General features: G+C 32.1%; 1 protein-coding gene across 6 annotated transcripts in view; it reads right to left on the minus strand.

Moving 5' to 3' along the window:
• The window catches only part of LOC111053552 (glycogen synthase kinase-3 beta), a 210,777-nt gene that overhangs the window by 32,197 nt on the left and 152,706 nt on the right, over positions 1-25,874 (minus strand). For all 6 annotated transcript variants that reach the window (XM_039437569.1, XM_039437570.1, XM_039437565.1 and 3 more), the window contains 4 exons: positions 7,154-7,344; positions 3,896-3,979; positions 3,228-3,338; positions 1,085-1,322 (listed from right to left, as the gene is read on the minus strand). In XM_039437569.1, the coding sequence (XP_039293503.1) occupies positions 1,085-1,322; positions 3,228-3,338; positions 3,896-3,979; positions 7,154-7,344 (624 nt within the window). The remainder of the gene's footprint in view (positions 1-1,084; positions 1,323-3,227; positions 3,339-3,895; positions 3,980-7,153; positions 7,345-25,874) is intronic.

Here is a 25,874-nt window from a genome sequence, read left to right on the forward strand (position 1 = left end):
GCTGAACGACATTAAAAGGATGATTCATCCTTGGAAAACAGATGATAATTTCGTCGATTCTCGATAACAGAAGATGCGTGTGCCTGTGTGGGAGAGAGACAGAATTATTTCCAACTGTGTAATCATAATCAATCAGCGAGAAATTTTATCTAGCTAGACAATTTTTAATCGATTTGATCAACATAATCTGATTTGTTGACATGACATGATAATCCTTCTAAACTAGAGTATATCATAATTTTCAAAGTTGATCATTATTTGACAATTTCAAGTGATTAGTGAGTGTTATTTTGTTATTCAATTTGGTTTGTATATAATCTGGATTATAATTTTTTGTTTTCATATGTTTGAACAGAAAATTGAACCTGAATTCAAGTGTATGGAAAATAACCTACTTTCTGGACTATTTATAGTGTATAAATCAAAATTCGGGAAAAACAGTTTTGGGCTGTGCCTGTTAGTACTTCCCCAATCATTTTAAAGAATTTTGTTCTGTTTATAAAAAGTCAATAAATAAATAACGAGCGAAGCTCGGTGCCCCGATATTGATTATAATGATAAGCTTAAAGCGATTACATATTCTTTAGTGAGAAGATTGCATTAGTTTGCCACTGGGAATTTCCGCTGTTAGATTAATGCTTTGTGTACCCATAATTAATATTGATTTTAGATGCTCATCTGACAGGGATTTCCGTGGGACGCATAAAATCTGCTCGCGGGCCGTAGGTTGGAGACCCCTGGTGTAGTCAATGAGACCTAACCTAACTAACCTGCTGAACGGAGGTTGGCATTAATTTCGCCGGAATTTGGTAGTACCGAATGGCACCTAAAGTAACCTGATGAATGATGGTAGACTGACCGATGTTGGTAGTATAGTCAGTCAATGGCACCTAGCCCAACTAAACTAACCTGGTGAACAGAGGGGTAGACTGACCGATGTTGGTAGTATAGTCAGTCAATGGCACCTAGCCCAACTAAACTAACCTGGTGAACAGAGGGGTAGACTGTCCGATGTTGGTAGTATAGTCAGTCAATGGCACCTAGCCCAACTAAACTAACCTGGTGAACAGAGGGGTAGACTGACCGATTTTGGTAGTGTAGTCGGTGGCGCCGAAAATGAGCTCGGGCGCGCGATAGTAGCGCGAACAGATGTAGCTGACGTTGGGCTCGCTCTTGACGAGGTGCTTGGCCGAGCCAAAGTCGCACAGCTTGAGCACACCTGTCTCGGGGTCCAACAGCAGGTTCTGCGGCTTGATGTCTCGGTGACAGATGCCCAGCGAGTGGATGTAGGCCAGGCTGCGGAACAGTTGGTACATGTACAACTGCAACACAAAAACAGAAAAGGTTAAGAATTGAAGCTTTAAAATACACGTATATCAGGAATTTGTTCTGTAACCGCTCCAAAACTATAGTGCGGTCCACGTTATAATGTCAGTATTTTATCAACATTGGTCTTACTATCCTTGTCTATCATTCGACAAAGCTGATAGCGCTATCCTTTTCTAGCTACACAACGCTACCAGATCGTTATTCAACAATGTAGAAATATAATCTGGCAAGGCAGAGAATCAGCAACGCCGTTCTCGTATCCTTTTTCATTGCCATTATAACGTGGACCTCACTATAGTATGTGATAATTACAATAAGGAGTCCAAATTTCAGAAGCATACTCTAAGATACTTCTGACTAGAGATAAGTACCAAAGTATGATTGGCTGTACTATTATGCAAAGTGTGAAAATATACAGACATAGTATTAACCAAGAACTACACATTAAAATTGATTTTATTGGTTGAGAACAGTTGGTACATATAACATAAACAACTACAACACAGAAAGAGAAGCGGTTATAAGGATTGTTAGTAGAGAAATACATTATACAACCAGATACAAATATAATAATACCCTGCATTCAATTAAATTGATCGTCTAGGAAGAAGCCGATTCGTGTAAGATTTATGCCCGGTTGATAGGACACTAATTAAATCAAACTTTAATACTAAAGTGATGACTTAAGAACTTTTAGTCTAAATTAAAGAGTCATCTTTCTCTCACAGTCACTTCTGGTTTCCGCTTCTAGAATTTGTATTAAGGCTGTGCAAAGGCTAAAAATAAACTTTCTACTCGTGATATTTTTCCAAGTTTTTCGATTTGTATATCATGAAGCTATCAAAATGAAAAAGTTTTCTCAGGAAAAATTTTTTTTGATCATTACTTTTTGAGATAGGAGCGACTAAAGATTGAATTTTTGGGATAGAACATTTCAAATTCGGTACGATATAAATCCATGAGATTTAGAGTATGGATTCTTCATGGTATTGCTGATCTAGTAAAACAAATATTTTCTGAAAATATAAATTTTTAAGATAGTTATTCAATTTACTAAAAATAACCAAAAATAACTTCTTGTTGAGTTATTTTTAGTAAATTGAATAACTATCTTAAAAATTTATATTTTCAGAAAATATTTGTTTACTAGATCAACAATACCATGAAGAATCTATCCTCTGAATCTTATGGATTTATCTCGTACCGAATTTGAAATGTTCTGTCCCAAAAATTAAAACTTTAGGCGCTCATATCTCAAAAATTAATGATCAGAAAAAAATGTTGTCCTGAGAAAACTTTTTCATTTTAATAGCTTGATTATATAAAAATCAAAAAACTTTGAAAAATATCACGAGTAAAAAGTTTATTTTTAGCCTTTGCACAGCCTTAAAGTCTGCAGTCGTTATTTTGGTGTTAAATCTTGATGAAACATAGCAGTTCTATATGTAGCAAGAATGGGAGAATTATTAAATATTGTAGTTACAATATATGGTTTACAATATGTAATAATTCTCCCATCTTTGATACCTGGTCGGATTGGCTAACATTGGGTGCCTGGTGGGCGAAATGGTAAAGCCTCTTAACGCTTGCCGCTATGCTTTTGGCCGGCAACTGAGAGGTACCGGGTTCGATTCCCGTCTGAGCACAGTTATTTGGACAGATTCATGCAACAAATTTCCTTCTGATATTTAGTTCTTCGGTCAATATTTGAAGTCCTTAGTTCTATTTATATAGCTTTCATAAGATATTCAAATCAATTATTGATATGAATCAAGAAAGTTGAGACCTATTAAACCTATGGATTTAATGGTCCATTAGATTGAAAAGTGCAACAGTTTATAGTGCTCCTATTCAACTCATAATTTATGATAAACTCAACAAATTTATAATGCACTTACCTTGATAAAACTAATTGGTATAGTTTGCTTAGATTTACTGTAATGTCTGGCCACCTTATATACCGTTTCCGGGATATACTCCAGCACCAAATTTAAATATACTTCATCTTTCTGCAAAACAGAGAAAAAAATCCAGTCAAAATTCATTCAAATTTATATTATCAATTCAATGTACACAACAAATTTTCAAAATGAGAATCACAATTACCTTCATTTCACACTATCATACTCAAATATAATTGTGATTAAAAGTGCACTAAACATATTTTAATAGAAAGTTGAAAAGATTTTCATCTGAAAGAACATAAAATATGAGAAAGTCGAATAGTTGTGGAATGCAGTAGTTTCAGAAAACATTTTCAAGGCACAAATACCAATCTATTTTTACCACAAAGAACGCAGCCGAATAATACAAGCAGCTGGAATCAGTCTGGACCAAAATCAACTATTTTTCTCTATTCCTGGTTTTCCAAACTAAATTTTACCAACATTCTTCTATTCAACACCATCAATAATTTTACGTGTTTTGTCTGTTTCATAACATTTCCAGAGTCATTTAGCAGTAGAAAATTGAAAAAGTTTTTCCATCCTTGTAGATTGGATTAATTTTACATAAACTATTGAAAATTATTGCAGTGGATAAATACAATATAGATTGACTGACTCACCTTATCACCACTCGAGTAGAAGAAATATTTAAGCTTAACTATATTACAATGTTCTAGCCGTCTCATAATCTGTAGTTCACGGTTCTGTAAATAACAATAACATAAATTAGTACGGATTTGAATAATACAATCTTAATATATTTTACAAACTTTAAACTTAGTCAATTTTTGCTCAAACCATATTTCTTGCTTTCCTATAACAAAAATGTTGAATTTCATGTGGGCCCAATACAAATTTTATAGGAGCAAAATTTCATACAATAATGTGGCAAAAAATGTATCAGTAGATCTCTTCAGGTAGTTAAGGCTGTGCAAAGGCTAAAAATAAACTTTCTTCTGGTAGTTTTTCGATTTGTGTATCATCAAGCTATCAAAATGGGAAAATTTTTCTCAGGAATTTTTTTTTCCTATCATTACTTTTTGAGATATGAGCGCCTTAAGTTCAAATTTTTGGATCAGAACATTCCAAATACGGTAAGAGATAAATCCATGAGATTTAGCGGATAAATTCTTCATGGTATTGTTGATCTATTAAAGCAAAAATTTTATGAAAATATCAATTTTCAAGATAGTTATTAAATTTACTAAAAATAACCAAAAATAATTTTTAGTTGAGTTATTTTTGGTGAATTGAATAACTTTTCCAAAAATTGATATTTTCAGGAAATTTTTGTTTTACTAGATCAACAATACCATGAAGAATCACCCATCCTCTAAATCTCATGGATTTATATCATACCGAATTTGAAATGTTCGGTCCCAAAAATTTAAACTTCAGTCGCTCATATCTCAAAAAGTAATGATCGGAAAAAAATGTATTCCTGAAAAAACTTTTTTATTTTGATAGCTTGATGATATACAAATCGAAAAACTTGGAAAAATATCACGATGAAGTAGTTTTAGCCTTTGCACAGCCTTAAGAGAGAGGATCCTTATACTTGTAAAATTTCCTAAAGAAGTATACAAGAAGCTAAATTAAACGCTTTATCTGGAACTGATCTTATTCCTCTCATCCAGAATACGTTTTTTCTGGCCATCATATCTCTCCACCTTAACAGAATCTTGTCTGACAGACCACTAATGAATATTCAGAAAATACATTTATATATCGATGGTTGGCCACAATATTTAACCAACCTAGCAAAACTTGGTCAGACAGACCACACATGAATAGAAATATTTATGAAATAGAATTATATTACCTTTTGAAATTAATAAAATAATAGAATAAGTATACAAATTATAACTACTAGTTTCGGTGATCTCACCATCGTCAGGTTATTAAAATAAGTTTCAAATAATAAATAATAACGTAGCAGTTTTAATTTGTATACTTATTTTATTAATTCCAAAGGGTACTATAATTCTATTTTATAAATAAAAGGAAGTAGCCCTGAATTCAGACATTTCAAGAATAAATATTCATTTATTAATACAATTACAAATCATATGGGTATGATTGGGAGAGCAGAAGCCTCAGCCCAAAACTGCTCCTCTGTAAAATTTTATGAACAGTAACATTTTCAAAACATAGGTTACATTTCACTTTCAAGAATAAGTTCAGATATTTCAAAAATTGATGGAAAAAATAATTTTGTATGTAGTCTACATTCCTGTAGATGAATCTTTCCATGAACCTGAAGATTCCAATTTATAAAAAATCTCTAGCAATGTTTTTTAGAAACGAGAAACGAGAATTTCACCGAGAAGAAAAATGTAGAAACCAGTACACGATAATCTACCTCTACTATTAAGAAGGCCGATATTATATCAATAATGAAAAGCATCTAAAAATAGGACAGCTTTGATTCATCCAATTTTATCAGAATAGAAATACAATAACACTCAAACAAAATTCAATATTAAATAAACTAAGGCACTACTTACAAAACCGCGACTCAAATTGCACGATTCCAGTCACGAGTACAGCCAGTTACATAAACATCGATTTTTAGACGTAAGATTTTTGCCGTCCTTGTGAATTCTATTAGATTGAACAGATGATGTTTGTCAAGTTACGTTCAATCTCGTAGAATTCTGAGGACGGCTCGATCGATGGATCGACGGATCGATGTGTGTGTTACTACTGGCTTACCTGTATTTTGGACCTTTCGTCTTGTCTTGAAAATTGTATTATTATAGGATTATCCTTCTCAAACCTTTTTCAATGGTATAAAATGGGCAATTTTACTATTTTTACAACGAATTTGAACGTCTTCTTGTTGTTTATATTCACGCTATTTCACTTCAAATCCAAACCTCACTTTTTGAACATCTAGGATATTCAAGTCCCAAGTCTCTTGCGATCAGCCTGTGGAGTCGCCAAGTATCGAGTGCGACTTCAGTATCCTATACGTTCAAAAAGTGAGGTTAGGATTTGAAGTTAATATGGACGAGAACACGTTGAAATTTGTTGTAGAAGTAGTAACCTAACCTAACCTCAAGTAGTAACATTTCTCATTTTATGTCATTACTATTTGTTTTATTAAAATAACAACAATTGAATTACACAATATTGAATAAGTCTAATTGAAAGGTCAGCAAAACTGGTACTCGCCACTGGAGACGTACGATTTGAGTCGCGGTAGTGTGAGTAGTGCCTTACCAACCACTGAGAAATAAACTACTAATAACCAGTGATATGTTATTATCTATTCATATGGTTTTATCGGCAAAGAGATCCTTTTGGATGTTGTGCCTTACCGTCTCATTTCCAATTTACACTCAAGTTTATACCTGATACCGTGAATTAAAATAATATTGTTTGATATAATTAAGTAATGTAAATATAAATAAAAATAAAAATCTCAGTACCCTTTTTGAAATATTTTATCACAACATGTTTCCGACATTGATGCCATATTCAAGTGATATGAGAATATTTCAAAAAGGGTACTGAGATTTTTATTTTTCTTTATATTTATATTACAAGTAGCCCTATACAGAAAAGAGATAAATTGAGTAATCATTTTTACATAAACATAACCTCTAGAGACTGTGTATTCCAAATTAAGGTTTAGAGCAGTTTTGGGCGAATGCCTGTTGTTTTTACCTGCATTGTATTTGTATATGAATAAATAAATAAATATAAAAACATGAAGAACCCTTTTATTTAAAACATTTCAAACAACTAGTTTCGGCCTTTGGCCATTTTCAAGTTTAAAATGTTTTCAATAAAAGGATACTCCACGCTTAATTTTAATAATGTAGCGCATACAAGTGAAGTAATTTTATGTGATATAGGTTTTGATGACTGACCTTAAACCTCTTATCCTGTAGGACTTTTTTGATGGCGACCATTTCGCCGCTGTCGCAGAGCTTGGCCTGGTAGACCACGCCGAAGCTGCCATTGCCAATGACCTTGGTGTCGGTGTAGGACACCTCCAGCGGTCTGTCAGGCCCCTGGCCCGGTGTCGCCACCACTGTTGTCAGCTTGTTACCATCTTTACCTTAAAACAAACAAACACAACAATTTAATCACTTGGAGATGAATGACACAAACAATCATATCATATCAGAGGCACAGCAAATACAAAATATCAACTAAGGGTCGGTTTCTAGGACACTCATTAAATCTAATGGACTATCAAACTTATAGATTAATTAAATCCAAGTTCCCCAGTAATCGGGCCTATATTAAATATGTTAACTGGATCAATATTATTAAATATGGGCCTCAATATGGTAAAATATAGTTCCATGTCTTCTTAAAATGTATGTATTCAAGGCTACTCATTTTTTATTTATGAAATAAAATCATAGTAGGCTACCCTATTTTTAATGTTATTTTATATTTAAAACTTTTCAAAAAATTATACAATGATGTTATTTTATAGTTAAAATATAGATATTGGAAAACAGAGAATATAGAATAGAAAAGAAAATTGTAACATCATATTATTATTATTATTGTGTGTTATTTATTACAGGATGACATTTTCATAAATCATGAGCTCACTATGAATGTGTAAATTTTCTGATATAAATTCATCAGTTCTTAGCTACGAGCCAAAACTCCACATGTATATTTTATTCAATAAAATCAATTCACTTGCATGGTCTACTTTATTAAAAACAATATAAAAACATAAACTACATTGTTATTCAAAACATTTCAAACTTTTGTTTGATTTTCAAAAGGTTTGAAATGTTTTAAATAAAAGGTTACTTCAAGTTTTTATATTGTTTTTAATAATTTTCTTCAATGTTCAATCTTAACTTCACAAGTAAATTTCCCCTCAATGTATATCTTATCTTTTACAATCTTTGTATTTGATACAGTGTACTTTTGTTTACTATACTGAGTCTTGTTAAAATATTGAAAAACATACATCCTATGCAGTAATTCAAATGCTTCTATGTAGATGAAATAATGAATAACCTTATTTCTATTTATAAAATAGCATTATGTTACCCTTTTTTGAATTTAATATAAAATAATAGATTGAAAACACAAATTAAAACTACTAGTTTCAATGTTCCATATAACTTTCAGGTTTTAAAAATACATTTCAAAGAAGGGTACTATAATACTATTTTATAAATAAAAATAAGTAGCCCTGGATAAATACACTTTAAGAAACGTTCTATCAATAACGTGTTCACCATAGCAGAATTCAATGCTATTCATACACTTCATTTACAAGCGAATTTTCAGCCCAAAGTTTATTTGATTTGTTAACTATAGAACTATAGTTATATCCAACAAAAGTTGATATTGTAATTTCAATTCAAAATACAGGTGTGAACCATATCTTTAATAATAATAATATGAATCTACTAGAACTTGACATAGAATAATGATTGTTAAATACTATGAGTTAAATACAGTTCCACTGAGTTACAACAAGCCAAATTATATAAAATTAGGGAAAATTGGATAAAAAGTACTGCTGAGGAGAATAACTACTTTTACCTAATCTATTTGGCGAACCCCACATCTACTCTAGAGAATACCTATTTTGAAAATTACAATTTTAATAATTTGAATATTAAGGAAGCAATAATAGATATAAGTAGGTATGTGATGGACAAAACTAATGGATTCTACAAGCAATGAGAGATATTTTACTGAAAAATTTGGGAGCATATTACCATATTTTACAATGGCTTTGACAAGGAAAGGATCTTTGACGTAAGATAATGATTTCTGACTCTTTATTGAATTTTTCGTTTGTGATGAGATGGAATTTTTGTTGCTTCGAACACTACTGCGTTTCGACATCTGCAATGCACAAGGACAGAGAAAAACAAAAATATTGGAATGTTCTTTGCAAAAAAAAATTAAAATGCCAAAAAATAATGTATAAATTTAGTTAATAAGTTATTAAATAATAGGAAAACAAAATTGTTTTGAATGAAGATGTAATTTCAATTAATAGATTAAGTTCATTTTGAAAAACAAAGGGTTAGATGAAATTGTTTCACTATGACAAATTAAAGGAGATAAGATCAAAAACCATCTTCAAGGTCTGTACATAAGACTAATAGCATAGAATAACTAAGTTCTTCTATTATCTGCCTCTGATATTTAATGTAAAGGGTTGTGTGGCAGAGAGGTCTTGAAAGTCCTAACTCTGCATTTAATAGAGATGATTATTCAATTCCATTCTGCTTTGACAGATAAGAAATAAAAAAAAAATGAAATGAATGATAACATTTCAAGGAAGACATACCAAGCTATAAGAACTTATACGTGCGTTCAATCTAGTTTGATAAATAATTCTTTTTTAAATAATAATCCACTTGCTAAATATTAGATTTATTATTGAGTTACTTCTTTTTGAAGTATAACTTTTTGAAGTGAGACATGTATTATATCATACATTCCAACAAAAACTAACATTAATCTTGATTTGAGAAAATATTGTAATTTGGAAATGAAATTAGTGAGTTTTATCTGAAAAGTAATTACTCTTTCAGTTACAATACTTGAAAAAAAGTGTATGGGATACTTTTGGATATTTGAATATAAATAAGAAACTAATGAGAAACACTTTAAACAGACCCTTTTTTTATTGAAAACGGAACTCTTGAATGTTTCTTTTTGCCAATAATTACTGACAGATTGATATATTTTATTCACACCTGGCCTTACAAATAAAGAACAAAAAGATTGAAATCCTGTCAAAATCCAGTCCATTTTGGCCACCAAATCTTGGCATAATTTTCAAGTGTCATTTGCGTTATCTATTACATTTTGTTTGCTGCAATATAAATAAATAGTGCATACTTGTAATATGAGTTTGATTTGCAAAATGTTGAACATGAGACTCATACTATTTTCTGAATCATAATATATGATACATTCATAAATTTAATGTATATTAGTAATAGTGAGACTATGATTCATAGGTTAAGCTAAGGATGAACCTTGTCGATTTTCAAAAATATTTAGATAAAATACATATTTGGGATAACCCGGTGTCTACTTTGATAAACAATGAATACTTTTGTATTTTCTATTTTATTGAAAATATAATAATTATCAAATTAATCAAATTGATTAAGTTCTTAGAACCTGAGAAAAGTATTTCTATTCAAGCGTAACTCATATTAATCATAATTTTAGTTTTCATAAAAAGATCTCTCCATTAACAATTTGAATGAGTGTTGATCTCAATATCAGTTTTTAATAACGTAAATAAATATGATTATAATGGTAAACTACCGTCTTAGAGGAACAATAGTGTAAGTAGATATCCCATGGTATAGGGCGTTTATGTCGCAACTTTTACTGTTATCTCGAGACAATAGTCCATGTAATTCTTTCCCGTGAAGCTGTGTGACACTGGAAGTATCTCATATTGTGCCGTTCATACACTCTCACCCCAACAAAACAGTAAAAATTGACAATAATCAACAGTAATCGGGGCTAAAGTGCACGTCCAGTGCCAACATACCTGTCATCAAATTTTTGGTTGGGATCGATTTAGTATGTTATTTTGAGCACAAAATCACAAAAATTAAACGGCGCTCACTATTGTTTTTAAAATAAACTAAGTTCAATATAGCAGAACTTTACATGCATTTAACCTATAAGTAGCAACCATAAGTAGCTAAGGTTAGGAAAAGCTGTAGGTTAGGAAAAGCTTTAGGTTAGGAAAAGCTTTATGTTAGGAAAGCTTAGGTTAGGAAAAGGTTTGGGTTAGGAAAACTCAGATGATTTCAATAATCAAAATGGCTGCTACTCATAGGTTAAATGCATGTAAAATTGTGCTACTTTGAACTTAGTTTGTTTAAAAAACAATAGTGAGCGCTAATTTCCAATTTAGAGGAAAAATTCTACATGATTATTAGGCCTACTAAAATATTTTATAGAACATTTTCCACCAATCTCAACAATTGTATCGAGGTAACATAATATAAAATTCTATATATTTTATTTTATTATATAACATAACCTATTCTCTTCAACTAGGTTAGTTTTGAAATACCCTAAACATGAATATTTATTGATAAATTTCATCCACCAAATAAAAAGGTACGTTGGAATAGCGTTTTCATTAAAATGATTTTATATTAATTGGATTGAATTTACAGCTTGGATACTTACTAAGATAATGAATGCTATGGAATTTACTGTTGTGAATTGGGTGAGAAAAGTGTCCTACTAAATGTATCCATAGCAGGCACCTTCAGTTCAGACTGTTTTCATTAAAACAGTAACCATAGTTACATATTATATATTCTCTCACACAAGGGCATATTGACAGCCATTATTTAAACGCCCATCTCACGAGTTGAAAAATTATTAAATTGCATTTATTTGAAATTTATTAATTGATTCATTTCTGCACATCACGAGCCAATTTTGATGTGATAATTTCTATTCAATTATTAAAGTTCGATCAAGTTAAAAGTGTTACTGAAGTGCTTCAAAATCAATAAATTATAGTGAGGTCCACGTTATAATGGCAGAATTTGATTAACTTTGGTGTTGCTATCATTGTCTATCATTCGAAAAAGCAGATATCACTATCCTTCTCTAAACCTGCGTTTAACAAAATGTAGATTCTATTAGATTGAACGGGAGCTTGACAAACACATATGTTCATCATGTGTATGATAAGTTATGTTCAATCTAATAGAATCTATGAGGATTAAGTTATTAACATTTTGTTAATAACTTTGGTGCAAGCGCAGCTCAACTCTACAACGTTGCCAGATGAACAATGCAGAAAAATTAATTAACAAAATATTTTAATCTCAATCATAAAAATTAATTATTGAATCAATGAAAAATATTTTGTTGACGGTTAAAATAGAGCCTAATTGATTTTTTCCAACTAGAATTAACAGTAAAGCTGCGTTTACATCAAAGTTAATAACAAAATTTTAATATCTTAATCCTTATAGATTTTATTAGATTAAACATACACATGATGAACATATGTGTTTGTCAAGTTCCATTCAATCTAATAGAATCTATAAGGATTAAGTTATTAACATTTTGTTATTAACTTTGGTGTAAACCCAGCTTTAGGCTAAATTCACCTGTGTAACGGAGCAGTTTTAGAAACTACACAAAAACCTAGATTGAATGCTCTCTCTTTATCAAAATCATTGAATTATAGTATTATCAGTACGAGATGGAGTTCCTGAAGGTTTTGAAGTCAAAATATCACCATATCTATAGTGAACCATATCTTGTTGGACGACTCATACTCAACCAATAAAGATGCGTAGCCTACTTAAATTCATACAAGTTTTCGTATTTATTTATTTCATTTCCATGTAGGCTAAGTTTGTTATAACAAACTATAACAAGTTATAGTCTATAACTTTAGAGTCTAATCAAAGTACATCCCTATATCTTTAAAGTCTGCCTAAAGTGTAAGCTTTTTTATCATATCTTTGGAGTCGAATAAGCACTTTATACCTCTACATTATAGGAAACTGCCACTCGACTGTGAATCAACGCAATTTCAAAAAGAAAGCCCACAAACCAATAAATAGAAAACATTTCAACTCAAATCCGAAGAGACCATGACCTATATTTCCGACAAGACAGAAACAGCCTACAGTACAAGTAGTGACAGTGATATATTATAAAATATACCATCTATTCACACTGAAAAAATAAGCTAGAAAGAAATATGATTGAAGGTCAAGTGACAGATCTCTCCAGGGTTAAAAACACACAAGATGAATAGGACTAGAAATAACGAATACATCATTCCAATGTCAATTTGTTCCTATTTTCAGCCATTTCTTTCAAAATCAACTAGAGTGCTAGAGATGCTTAGCATATTTGAAACCTTGTGGGAATTCATCACTTCAGTTACTAGAAAAATGGAATTCCACCTCATAAAATATGACAGTTCCTGAATACTTCAATAATTTTGTTAAATTAATGACTGTTCTATTAATAACATAAATGTGCGTACGGATTACGCGCCGCGAACATGAGCAATTCACTTTTAATCAGCTGATGCCAAGCTTTTTATATCTGTATCTTTTATCTTACCGTTTCTGTAAAAATACAGATATAGTCAGCTGATTCACTTTTAATCAGCTGATGCCAAGCTTTTTATATCTGTATCTTACCGTTTCTGTAAGAATACAGATATAGTCAGCTGATTAAAAGTGAATTGCTCATGTTTGCGGCGCGTATATCTGTACGCAACTCTAGATTATACTGAGATTTCAATTATTCAGTTTCAAGATTTGTTTTGAAACAATAATTGCTTTGAAAGACTGTAATTTTTTTCTGCTTCAAGTGGACATATTCGTTTTTAAGACTAATAAAGCCTGTTGTAATATTGTATGTTATTACTCTACTTTGAAAAAATTAACAAGGAGCCTTCGTGTTCCAGAATCATCACGAGACTCAAAATAGATTTATTGATTTTTTTTATTGAACGATAGATTGCTATCTAGTCTAGGGACTAATGAGCAAATTTTTTCTGACCTAACTTCTTCTTCTTCTTTGGCTGTGCCTTATCCCATTTAAATGGGGTCGGCATTCCTAAATTTTTACTTTCCTATAATACTAATAAAATACTTCATACAAGAGAATCCTCCTTAGGGTCTCCTATTCAAATTCTAATATTATTAGTACACTGTTTATGACTGTACTACACTCATGAATAAAATGAGATTGTTAAAGAAGTTACAAGCTTCTAGAAACTCTTGAAAACATCGGAAATACTAAAGAAGTATTTTTTTACTTATTTAAAATAAGAAGTTTCAAAATAATGATTTTTAGTATTTTTCTATTCACAATTAAATGATGCATTACCGAAAAGTGAAGACCCTACTCGGACTATTTTAGTCATCAATTTAAATTCAAGAGACAACTAGTTGGGTTTCGTCTATTTTCCAAACTCCTCTTCTAATGTTTCTAAACATTTTGTATGATTAGTAGGCCTACTAATAAATTCATAAATGTATTATAACCTGTTCAATTTTTTATTGCATATATTTTCCTCAATTGATGATAGAGATGAGTGTTTATTTAGGAGAAAATCAATCTAAATCCTATTCTGCAGTTTATTTATTCTCAATGAATCTGGGTCGTTTTGTTCGCACTTCAAATCCAAACCTTTTGCTAAGCTTTCAAATGAATTTCATCTGATTATGTCCAGATAGCTCTATGACTTGTGCGTGATAGTAGAGTAATAATAATATCGAGTGACCTGGCTGGCTCAGGTCTGGTGTCAGAGTTTCAGGTCGCAACTGATCAATTTCAGGGCCTCTGACATGACCCAACGACTGCTTTTTGGGCAGCCAGAACCATATTACAATAGTAGAGTAGAAAGATGAGTTTTGCAGACTCTATAACAAAAGATTTTTACTTCAATTTTATAAGAGTACCATGTTGAAAAAAATTGAAGTATGTTATAACCTAAATATGTATATAACCTAAAAAAGCTTCACATAATTTGGTATCCAAAGTAATAATATGAGAGTAAACTAGTTCTAAGTGATCTCTAGCATGTCAACTATTCCAAGAGAGAAATATAGAAATCATCCTCACTAAAAAATCTAATTCTAAGTGCCGGTTGCACAACAGCCGGTTAACTTTTAACCGTGATTAATTACACGAGAACCAATCAGAGAAGCTGTCTTTTCAAAAATGCCTTCTCTGATTGGTTCTCGTGAAATTAATCACGGTTGAAATTTAATTGGCTGTTGTGCAACCGGGCCTTGGTGAAATAAATATTAATGTTTATTTACTGAATTTGAATTATGATTAATACGATTTACGCTTGAATAGAAATACTTTTCTCATGTTCTAAGAACTCAATCAATTTGATCGATCTGATAATGATTATATTTTCAATGATATAGAAAATACATAATAATATTATTATCGAGCACATTTACTTTTATCATAGAGAAACAATGGCATAAGTAGATATCCCATGATATAGGGTGTTTATGTCGTAACTTTTTCTGTTATCTCAAGCCGATAGTCCACGTAGTTCTTGTCCATAAAGCTATGTGACGCTGGCAGTCTCTCATATTGTGCCGTTCATACAATCTCAACCCAACAAAACAGTAAAAATCTACAATAATCAACAGTAATCGGCTTGAGATAACAGTAAAATTTGCGACATGAACGCCCTATACCATGGTATATCTACTTACGCTATTGTTTCTCTATGCTATTATATACGTATTTTTATACATATTATTTTCGTGTATAGAATTCATCAAATAATTCCCGAATGAAAATAATTGCATTCACTGCATTACATAAGAATTGAATAATTTAACTAACAGTTCACTGAAAAGGATGCTTCTTATAACCTTAACCTTCGTGGTCTAACGATTTAATATAAAGCAAGTTCATTCAATGACTACTGTGTAGGATAGGAAGATATTGAGTTCGATTTCAGGTTTTGAACAGCATTAAATATTTTTCTTCCACAAAACTATTGTTAAAGTTAGATCATCTATTGACTGAAAATAATCATCCTTCAAACGGGAGCACCGGAAGAACCTAATTTATATTATTTGAGCAATAAGATATGTTATTGGGTAAAACTTCATTACATATTGCCCCTTTATTAAAAAACTCATTATTACTTTATGAAACCATTATTAAAAAAACTCATTATTCCATATTATTATTATATTTCATTATATTAGTATTACTATACTCATTGCATTGAAATACTGTACATTAAAATATCATTGAAACACATTCTATCCCAGAACAAATATGCCATTCACTAATATACTACTAGTTCTGTGAACAGTAGACCTCACGCAGTATTCTCATCCACAAGTACCTGATTGAAACTATAGACCTTATGGAAATACAGCAATAGACTGGCTTCTCCACACATCTGTGTAATCACTTGTCAGCTGATTTATGATGAATAATTCTATAGTCTGATTTTTACTCTAATATTGGCGTATGAAGGAGGCTCCTTTTTCCTTTTGTATTATCCTTGAAATGCAAAATTTCAAAAAACCTTGTATATACGTCGACGCGCAATTGAAAAAGGAACATACCTGTCGAATTTCATGAAAATCTATTACCGCGTTTCGCCGTAAATGCGCAACATATAAACATTCAAACATTAAGAGAAATGCCAAACCGTTGACTTGAATCTTAGACCTCACTTCGCTCGGTCAATTAGTGTAGTTCAGAGTTGTTCATTAGGCACGCACTCAACGTTCAACTTCCAAGATTTTCCAAAAATAGACCCCGACCATGACATACGACATTGACGCAGAAACTTCAATGAATACAGGTGATACTCTTCACACTTCCAACCTCTAGACAATTTAAATATAGTGGATAGCAACGATCAGAGATCAATTCTTCATAAATACATAAGGCACATAGTTATAAGATACCTCTCCTAGCTTAGAATAATTTAACCTTTTTTGAATTACTGTGCATTATTCATTTGTTTATCCATTCATAGATTCAATATTGTCTCTTCTCCCAATCATATTTTAATTTATGATTTGTGATTGTGAATAAAATAAATAAATATCATTCTTAACTCAATATAAATGATTCGGAAGCCTTGAGGCCCGAAACTGTTCCTTTCCCAAATTTCAATAGGAATAGTACAACATAGGTTATGGTTAGGTTAGGTACACTTCAATTTAGGTTAGGTACATTATTTATGAGTCAAATTTATGCAAAATAACAATGAATCCAATTTATGAGTCCAAAATATAATAAATCTAAACCATAAATTAAAAATATAGATGAATTGTGAACCAAATCAAATGAAAATGTTTCACTAAGTGTAAACATAGCCTATTTTTGGACAATTTCTATCTAAATTTGGGGAAGAAACAGTTTTGGGCTTAAAGCCTGTTGTTTCTTTCCCAATCATTCATAATTGAGAATGATATTGTATGTAACAATGTATGCAAAAATAGACCATAATCAACAACAATGATATAATAAATAGCAACGAATAGAGTAAATTCCATCATATATGAAGTATGTAGATATATGACACCTCTTCTAGAAAAATATAGTTTATATGGCACTACTGTCCAACAACAAACAAGATATAGTGGATAACAACGGATCGAATTAATTCCTTCATAAATAGATAATGTGAGTAGATTTATGGCACCTCTTCTCGATCGAAATATTTATACTTTTCAACTACAAACAGTGGAGATTCCTTAAAAAAAATATATATATATATTATATATAGAGCACATAACAGAAGAGACTTTTAAGTTTGTAATATAAATTGAAACAGGAGACACGATATAAATAGATTGAAAACACTTAAAAACTTACATTAGAAATAGGGGAAATTTTCGGAGACTGTAATTACTTCTCTATATATAGGCCGGCAGCCTCTTTTTGCCAAAGCCAAGAGAAATGTTTTCAACGACATATTTCACCAGAAATTCCACCAGACTTTTGTCTGGTTTGTGCAGTGCTTTAAGAGAAAATTAAAAAGTTTTCGTTGCCATCTTTGTCTTACTTTCAACTTGAATTGTGGAGATGCAACTCGATTCTTAGGATGATAATTATTGTTGAAGTACTCTTCGTTTACAATGGAAGAATGATACTGTTTATTGACCGAGCGGAGTGAGGTCTAAGATTCAAGTCGACGGTTTGGTATTTCTCTTAATGTTTAAATGTTTATATGTATATGCGCATTTACGGCGAAACGCGGTAATAGATTTTCATGAAATTTGACAGGTATGTTCCTTTTTCAATTGCGCGTCTACGTATATACAAGGTTTTTGGAAATTTTGCATTTCAAGGATAATATAAAAGGAAAAAGGAGCCTCCTTCATACGCCAATATTGGAGTAAAAATCAGACTATAGAATTATTCATCATAAATCAGCTGACAAGTGATTACACAGATGTGTGGAGAAGCCAGTCTATCGCTGTATTTCCATAAGGTCTATAGTTTCAATCAGGTACTTGTGGATGAGAATACTGCGTGAGGTCTACTGTTCACAGAACTACTAATATAAAATATGTATAGGGTAGCAGTTCCATGACGACTCTTTAAAATGACACATACTTACACCGATTAGCAACGAATAGATTTCTGTTGATACAGATTTAGAAGGTACAAGACAGCTCTTGGAAGATATTTTGCACACTTGACAGGCATCAAAACGGTCCAAAATGATCACCTTGTCGCTGACCTTATCACTTCAAGTGACTCTGTAACAGCATAACACACTGCTCTATTTTGATGGATAATTTTGGCCTCGCAGCATCCATTCACAAATTCAGCTGTTTTTGCCAGATGCACTTGTTTATTTCCACCCTGACTCAATTTTTTTCGAACGAGTTGAGAGGTTGGGTTCTTCAGCCACTCTTGTGTCTATGGGACGCCTTATGGGATTGAGTTATTCTCGTTCTTCTTCTCCTTCTTTTCTTTCTTCTACTCCATCTTCTTCTTCTTCCTATTCTTCTTCTTCTCCTCCTCCTCCTCCTTCTTTTCCTTCTTCTCCTTCTTCTTCTTCTTCTTCTACTCCTTCTTCATCTTCATCTTTTTCCATCGTCTTCCATGTTCTTTCTTCTTCTTTTCCTTCTTCATCTCCTCCTCCTTCTTCTTCTTCTTCCCATCCACCTTCTTTTTCGTCCTTCCTTCTTCTTCTTTTTCGTCTTCTTCTCCATGTCCTACCTATTCGTTTCCATTCCTTGCTCTCAGTTTTTCTTCTTATCTTGCTCTTCTCTCCTTTGTCCCCCCTCTCTTTCCCTCATCACTCTTACTTCATTCTTCTTCCTATTCTATCCTCCTTCTTCACTTCTGGTCTTCCCCCCTCTACCAACAACCTAATCCTTAAGGCTGTGCAAAGGCTAAAAAAAAAACTTTCCACTGGTGACATTTTGCAAAGTTTTTGGACTTGTACACTATCAAGCTATCAAAATGAAAAAGCTTTCTCAGGAAAAATTGTTCTCCATCATTAATTTATGAGATATGACATATGAGCGCATAAAATTTTAATTTGTGGGACAGGTCATTTCAAATTCGGTAAGAGATAAATCCATGAAATTTTGTCAAAATAAAATTTTCAATTTTATTGGAGATAAATTCTCCATTGTATTGTTGATCGAATAAAACAAAAACTTTCTAATTTAAATTAACTAAAAGTTTTTTTTTTAATTTTTGAGAAAATAATAACTTTCTCAAAAATTGAAATTCTCGAAAATGTTTTGTTTTATCCGATCAACTTTACAATGGAGAATTTATCCTCAAAATTACATGGATTTATCTCTTACCGAATTTGAAATGACCTGTCCCAAAAATTTAAACTTTATGAGCTCATATCTCAAAAAGAACCACTTTTTCAGACTCAGGGGACCTTGAAACGTATAGAAATTTAGAAATTGGGGTACCTTAATTTTTTTCGGAAAGCAATACTTTCCTTACCTATGGTAATAGGGCAAGGAAAGTAAAAGTAATGATGGGAAAAAATTATTCCCTGAAAAAACTTTTTCATTTTGATAGCTTGATTGTATACAAATCGAAAAACTTTGAAAAATGTCTCCAGTAGTAAGTTTTTTTCAGCCTTTGCACAGGCTCAACTGTAATGGAGACACCAAGCTCACAGAGACAACACTGATACTTACGCTATCTTTTCTCTATGATAATAGCGTGTTGCCCTTCTTTTCAAAAAAATTCAACACACATAATTCTTCATCTGAGACCAAAGCTATAACTTTCCCACCTTCAGTGGTAAGGCGACGAAAACAAAACCTTGTTACAAAGATTATTTATTGCGGAGATATTCAAAATACAAATTACACGAGATTATCGGATTATTCATCTTTCTCATGAATAATCCAATAATCTCTTGTGTTTTGTCGCCGAAGTTGAAAACAGGTCACATCCCATCTCAAGAATCGCATAGTCAAGCACAGTTGACCACTTAGTAAGCCTAAGTCAAAAACAGTATTTCGCACTTTCTAAATCCTATACTGGGATTAATTTCAAACTGTCAGCATTGATTTAATGAGAAGGCTTTATGTTATACGTAGGAAATGCTGACAGTTTGAAGTAGAACTCACTACAGAAAGCCACAGTTTCACGTCCTAAAAGCGATAATTGGCATTTTTTCCCCTCATTTACAAAATAACACGGCCACTAAAGTTTTTAAGCGAAAAACAAGTTGGAAATTTGCATGAAATTTGCTAGAATTTACATATTGTTATACTAATGAATGACTACGAAATGGAAAGCTAATTAGAATCAAAGTGCTAAACTATTTTCGGCTTAGGGAACTCAGACTGGGTGCCATAACACGGGGTAACTTTTGTGAACAACTAGAATAGATGAGGCTTCATCTCGCTTTTGTGTGGACGTTCCTATTGATTCGAATGTTACTTGAAATAACTCATCTCACAAGTCATCAATCTTGCATTATAAGTTGAATTTAGAATCGTTTATCAAACTTTGATACCTAAAGAAACAACTTAATATCCAAACTGAAAGAGAGACTTAAATCAAATGTATAATTTATTGGTAGAATTGTAAAGTAGCTCAGTACATACAACTGAATATCATCTTCAAGAGAGTTATTTTTCAAGATTTGTTGGATAATTTTTGGAACAAAGTTACTAGAGGAAACCCTACTGTTTTTTTTTACATTTTCTATTGTATTCTAATTTGATTGTACTATTTTTCAGAAGTATACCAATTTCCGGCATTGCTTTCTTTTCCAGTTTTCTACATTTCGCTTCATCAATGGACTCGATATCATATATTTTATAGTTTTTCAAAGTTTTACCTTCTCTTATAAAACTGACATGTTAAACATTTAAATTTATCCTTTGTCAATATATTAAATCAAATCAAATCAAATCACTTTTATTTCGACATCATCATAAATGACACTTTACATTATATAAAATTTTGTAGAGATAATAAACTTATCCAACTAGGATTTAACAAAACAAAATCAATTTTGTTACCATCATACACAATTTTGAATCACTATAATTGGTCAAAACAGAAATACTACTTGCTAAATTATAAGCATTTGTTAAAAAATTTAAATTCAAAATGTTGTGTAAAAAGTTGTATTATTAATGGTTAATGGGTGAATTTTCTGTTAGCTATAGAAGTTGGAGAGGCATTTTATGGAGTAGAATTGTCATTTCAAACAAATGGACATGTGAATAACAAATAAATATAAAATATTACAAAATGAATTGATAAATGAGTAGTCAAAAAAAGCAAACAAGATAAAAGCTCAACAGCTTACTCAAGTAAAACAAAAATCAAACTACATAACAGAGTAATATAAGCTCACTTACAATCAAATAAATATCCCAAATCTAATACCATGAATCATGGCAACCAAATGGATTGGGCTTAATATTGAACAAGTAAGAAATATACCGACGTCTCAGCAAACTAATCAACTAAGGAGCAATATTAAATTAGTAAAATTAACTAGATAATTTTAGAAAGATGCTTGGTTGCACCAACAAAAATCAATTCTAATCCGAGATTAGCTGATTCAAGATAGTTGATCTCGGTTACTGTAACCCATCGGATGCGAGAAAAGAAACAAACGAACGAGCAACTATAATTAGATGTTCCAATACCATTGCAAGCACTGCAATAGGCCAATACACATAGGACGCGTTTAAATTAGAAGACCAGTGAAACTGCAAGGGGAGAATGATACTAACAGAAATAACCACCGCGATAAACAAACCAATAAACACTCTTCATCAAACAATAATCCTCAAAAATAGTGAGCTTATAACCTCTGACTCATGCACTAGTAGGCTACATTAAACATCCCGAAGGCTTTCAAAACATTACAAGTCATTAGTAATGCTATCATTGGGTTGATGAGTTGCCTACCGAAATTAGAAATGGATAGATTTTAGTTTAGAAACAAGCACAGGTAATAACAAAATCAAATTGTCTACCGAAATATTTATAATAATTGACCGAGCGAAGTGAGGTCTAAGATTCAAGTCGACGGTTTGGCATTTCTCTCAATGTTTAAATGTTTAAATGTTTATATGTTGCGCATTTACGGCGAAACGCGGTAATAGATTTTCATGAAATTTGACATGAATGTTCCTTTTTTAATTGCGCGTCGACGTATATACAAGGTTTTTGGAAATTTTGCATTAAAGGATAATATAAAAGGAAAAAGGAACCTCCTCCAGTATTCTCATCCACAAGTACCTGATTGAAACTATAGACCTTATGGAAAAACAGCAATAGACTGGCTTCTCCACACATCTGTGTAATCACTTGTCAGCTGATTCATGATGAATTATTCTATAGTCTGATTTTTACTCATTAATTGCCGTATGAAGGAGCTTTTTCCTTTTATATTATCCTTGAAATGCAACATTTCCAAAAACCTTGTATATACGTCGACGCGCAATTTAAAAAGGAACATAAAAGGAATCAAATTTCATGAAAATCTATTACCGCGTTTCGCCGTAAATGCGCAACATATAAACATTTAAACATTCAAACATTTAAACATTAAGAGAAATGCCAAACCGTCGACCTGAATCTTAGACCTCACTCCGCTCGGTCAATAAAAATAACGAGCGAAGCTCGGTGCCCCGATATTGATCTTGATTTGTCCATCACCGGATCATAATTCCCTGTATACTTTACAAACTAAGACGAAGCTCATATTTGCAAAGGTCAGAGCCCCGTGAAAACAGCCAGGTAAGATACGACACAAGCGAGGGAGCATTTTCCCGGCTCACAATTAGATAAGAAAACAGTCAAAACAAGATTTGCAACGAGAATGCTCGCGACATAACCGGGAAATGGAGAAAGAGATAAGACTGCGCACACTGAAGAATAAAAAGAGATAAAATGATAAGTTGAAAAAACGAGAAATAGAGAAAAGATACCACCACTGAGAACGCTGAAGAATGAAAGAAGATACAATAAAAGAGAGATAGCAGAAGGGAAATTGCATTTGCGCGAGCGAGAGAAGAATATTGAGAAAGCGGATTGGTATGAGGAACGCTGCAAACTGAATTTTTCGATAAACTACATCACCATTTCTGAACTTGGCTTTCAAAAGATCAAAATGTTAGGAAAGGAAATCCAACTCAATTCTATTTATTCTCTCAAGATGCTTTCGCAACAAAAAATTGGGCCTTTATTATCTTAGAATATTTCATTTATTGTAACTATTGCCAGAGACATCTGATGCAAGTTGTGTAGCGTACTTTACGCTATCTTGTCTCTAGGATATTACACATCTAACTAGTAGTTCTGTGAACAGTAGACATCACGCAGTATTCTCATCCACAAGTACCTGATTGAAACTATAGACCTTATGGAAATACAGCAATAGACTGGCTTCTCCACACATCTGTGTAATCACTTGTCAGCTGATTTATGATGAATAATTCTATAGTCTGATTTTTACTCTAATATTGGCGTATGAAGGAGGCTCCTTTTTCCTTTTATATTATCCTTGAAATGCAAAATTTCCAAAAACCTTGTATATACGTCGACGCGCAATTCAAAAAGGAACATATCTGTCAAATTTCATGAAAATCTATTATCGCGTTTCGCCGTAAATGCGCAACATATAAACATTTAAACATTAAGAGAAATGCTAAACCGTCGACTTGAATTTTAGACCTCACTTCGTTCGGTCAACTATTCATGACATTTTTGAAATCTGAAAACGAAAAATTGCTATTTGTTATGAATCAAAAATCTCAAAAAAATATTCCTGGTTCCAACATCTTCTTTACAGTCTACTTCATTTTTTTTCATCTTGATTCATTCAATATTTATTTTCATTTTGAATAATTTCCAAGTTTTGAAAACAACATAAAGTATCATACAAAATGTTTTATTGGAAATAATTGATCATGATAAGAAGAATACATAACGAGCTCTCTAAAGGAGATGAATTTTGATAGATTACTAACTTAGGGTCATATGCTAATACTATGCTCAACGCTAAACCACGTTTACTTGTAGATATGGTTGCATTTATCATAATGTGTTTCATACGGGGTTTAAACGAACAGCTAACATTTTCCCGTTTAAACCGAGTATCTGCATAAATGCCTTGATAAATTAACCTTGCTTTAAACGGGACAATGAACATTAAAACTCCACTTATGAATCACCTAGAAATTGGCACAGGGTCTCAAGGATTAATACCTCTCTCACACACATCTGGGCTCGTACTACAAAAATGATCCGAAATTCTTTCTCTCGCTAATTTAATTCATCCAACAGTTTTGTGCCAAAAATTTCTTAGCAAGGTTTTTACCATATCGCACCGATTCCAAAAATACTGTACGCCCCTACAATTACGTATACGCTCTTGCGAAAATAACCCAATTGGCGCATTTTTGAAAATGCAACGATGACGTGCAAAGAACGGGTTGGGACTACGCGAATCTCACTTGATTAGTACTTCATTACAGTACAATGGACAAGTAAAAAACAAACGTATAGAACAAATAGAAACAAACGTAGTTATAACTTCTTGATTACTGAATATAACTTTAGTGGAAAGATCGTTATGAGTTGATCAGTTTCACTTGAGTGTTTCATCATCTATATAGGTGCGTGAACACTCTTATGCACCACGAACACTCGCATTTCATCAACCGATGCTAAGCTTATTAAATCTCTAACGATTTCTGTGCAAATACAGACCTAATAAGCAGAGCAATCTATGTTTATTATATCTGTATCTTAATGTTTCTGTAAAAATGAAAAGCATAGCAACAGCTGATAAGAAGTGAAATGCGTGTTCGAGGCGCATAAGTCTGAACGCACCTTATAACAAAATAGAGTAGGGTTTTTCTTTTTTTGGCTGAGGATGCTGCTTACATGAGCCCTAGGCTTGTACTTGGGAAATCACAAGCATGATGATGGGACATGAATGTATAAGTTTTAAACTGATTCTGAACAACCGAGAAATCATATTACACCTGCGTGGGTTTTCCATAGTTAAGTAGGTTAATTTCCGAAAAAATCAATTTATTATATTTGTAGATTTCATAATATATATATTGTATTTTTGAATATTATGTACATTTTATTGACTAGATTGCTTGTTTGTATATTAATGGAAATGAATAAATGAATCATTATTTATTTATTATTATTGTCAATTTATCCAATAAATGAATAAATAAGTTGGTGAAACCGGTCTCGAGCAGTCACCCTTCTAACGGGAGTACATAAACCTCGTAACTGATCAAATCTGAATGGATTCTTTGACTGAACTTGGGATTCGAATTAAAAACTAACAAATCACGCATCTAGCTTTTTCCAAAATCGGTTCTGTACACTAGTCTGTTAAATTTTAACGGAGATCAAGTGCTAATTGATCACGTTTACCGCTTCCTCAATTGGTTCTCGTGGCATTTAACCGTCGTTTAATCACCATTGAAATTCAACAGATTTTTGTGCTACCGGACTTAAATTTTTAATATTATTCATTTGAATTTGAGTTCAAAAAGCATTATTATGAGGTGATACATGATTAGGTTGTAATGGTTGTAATGTCAGGTTGAATGTAAATACACCTAATACTTG

This window comes from Nilaparvata lugens, chromosome 11, assembly GCF_014356525.2.
Source record: "Nilaparvata lugens isolate BPH chromosome 11, ASM1435652v1, whole genome shotgun sequence".
NCBI classification, from domain to species: Eukaryota; Metazoa; Arthropoda; class Insecta; order Hemiptera; family Delphacidae; genus Nilaparvata; species Nilaparvata lugens.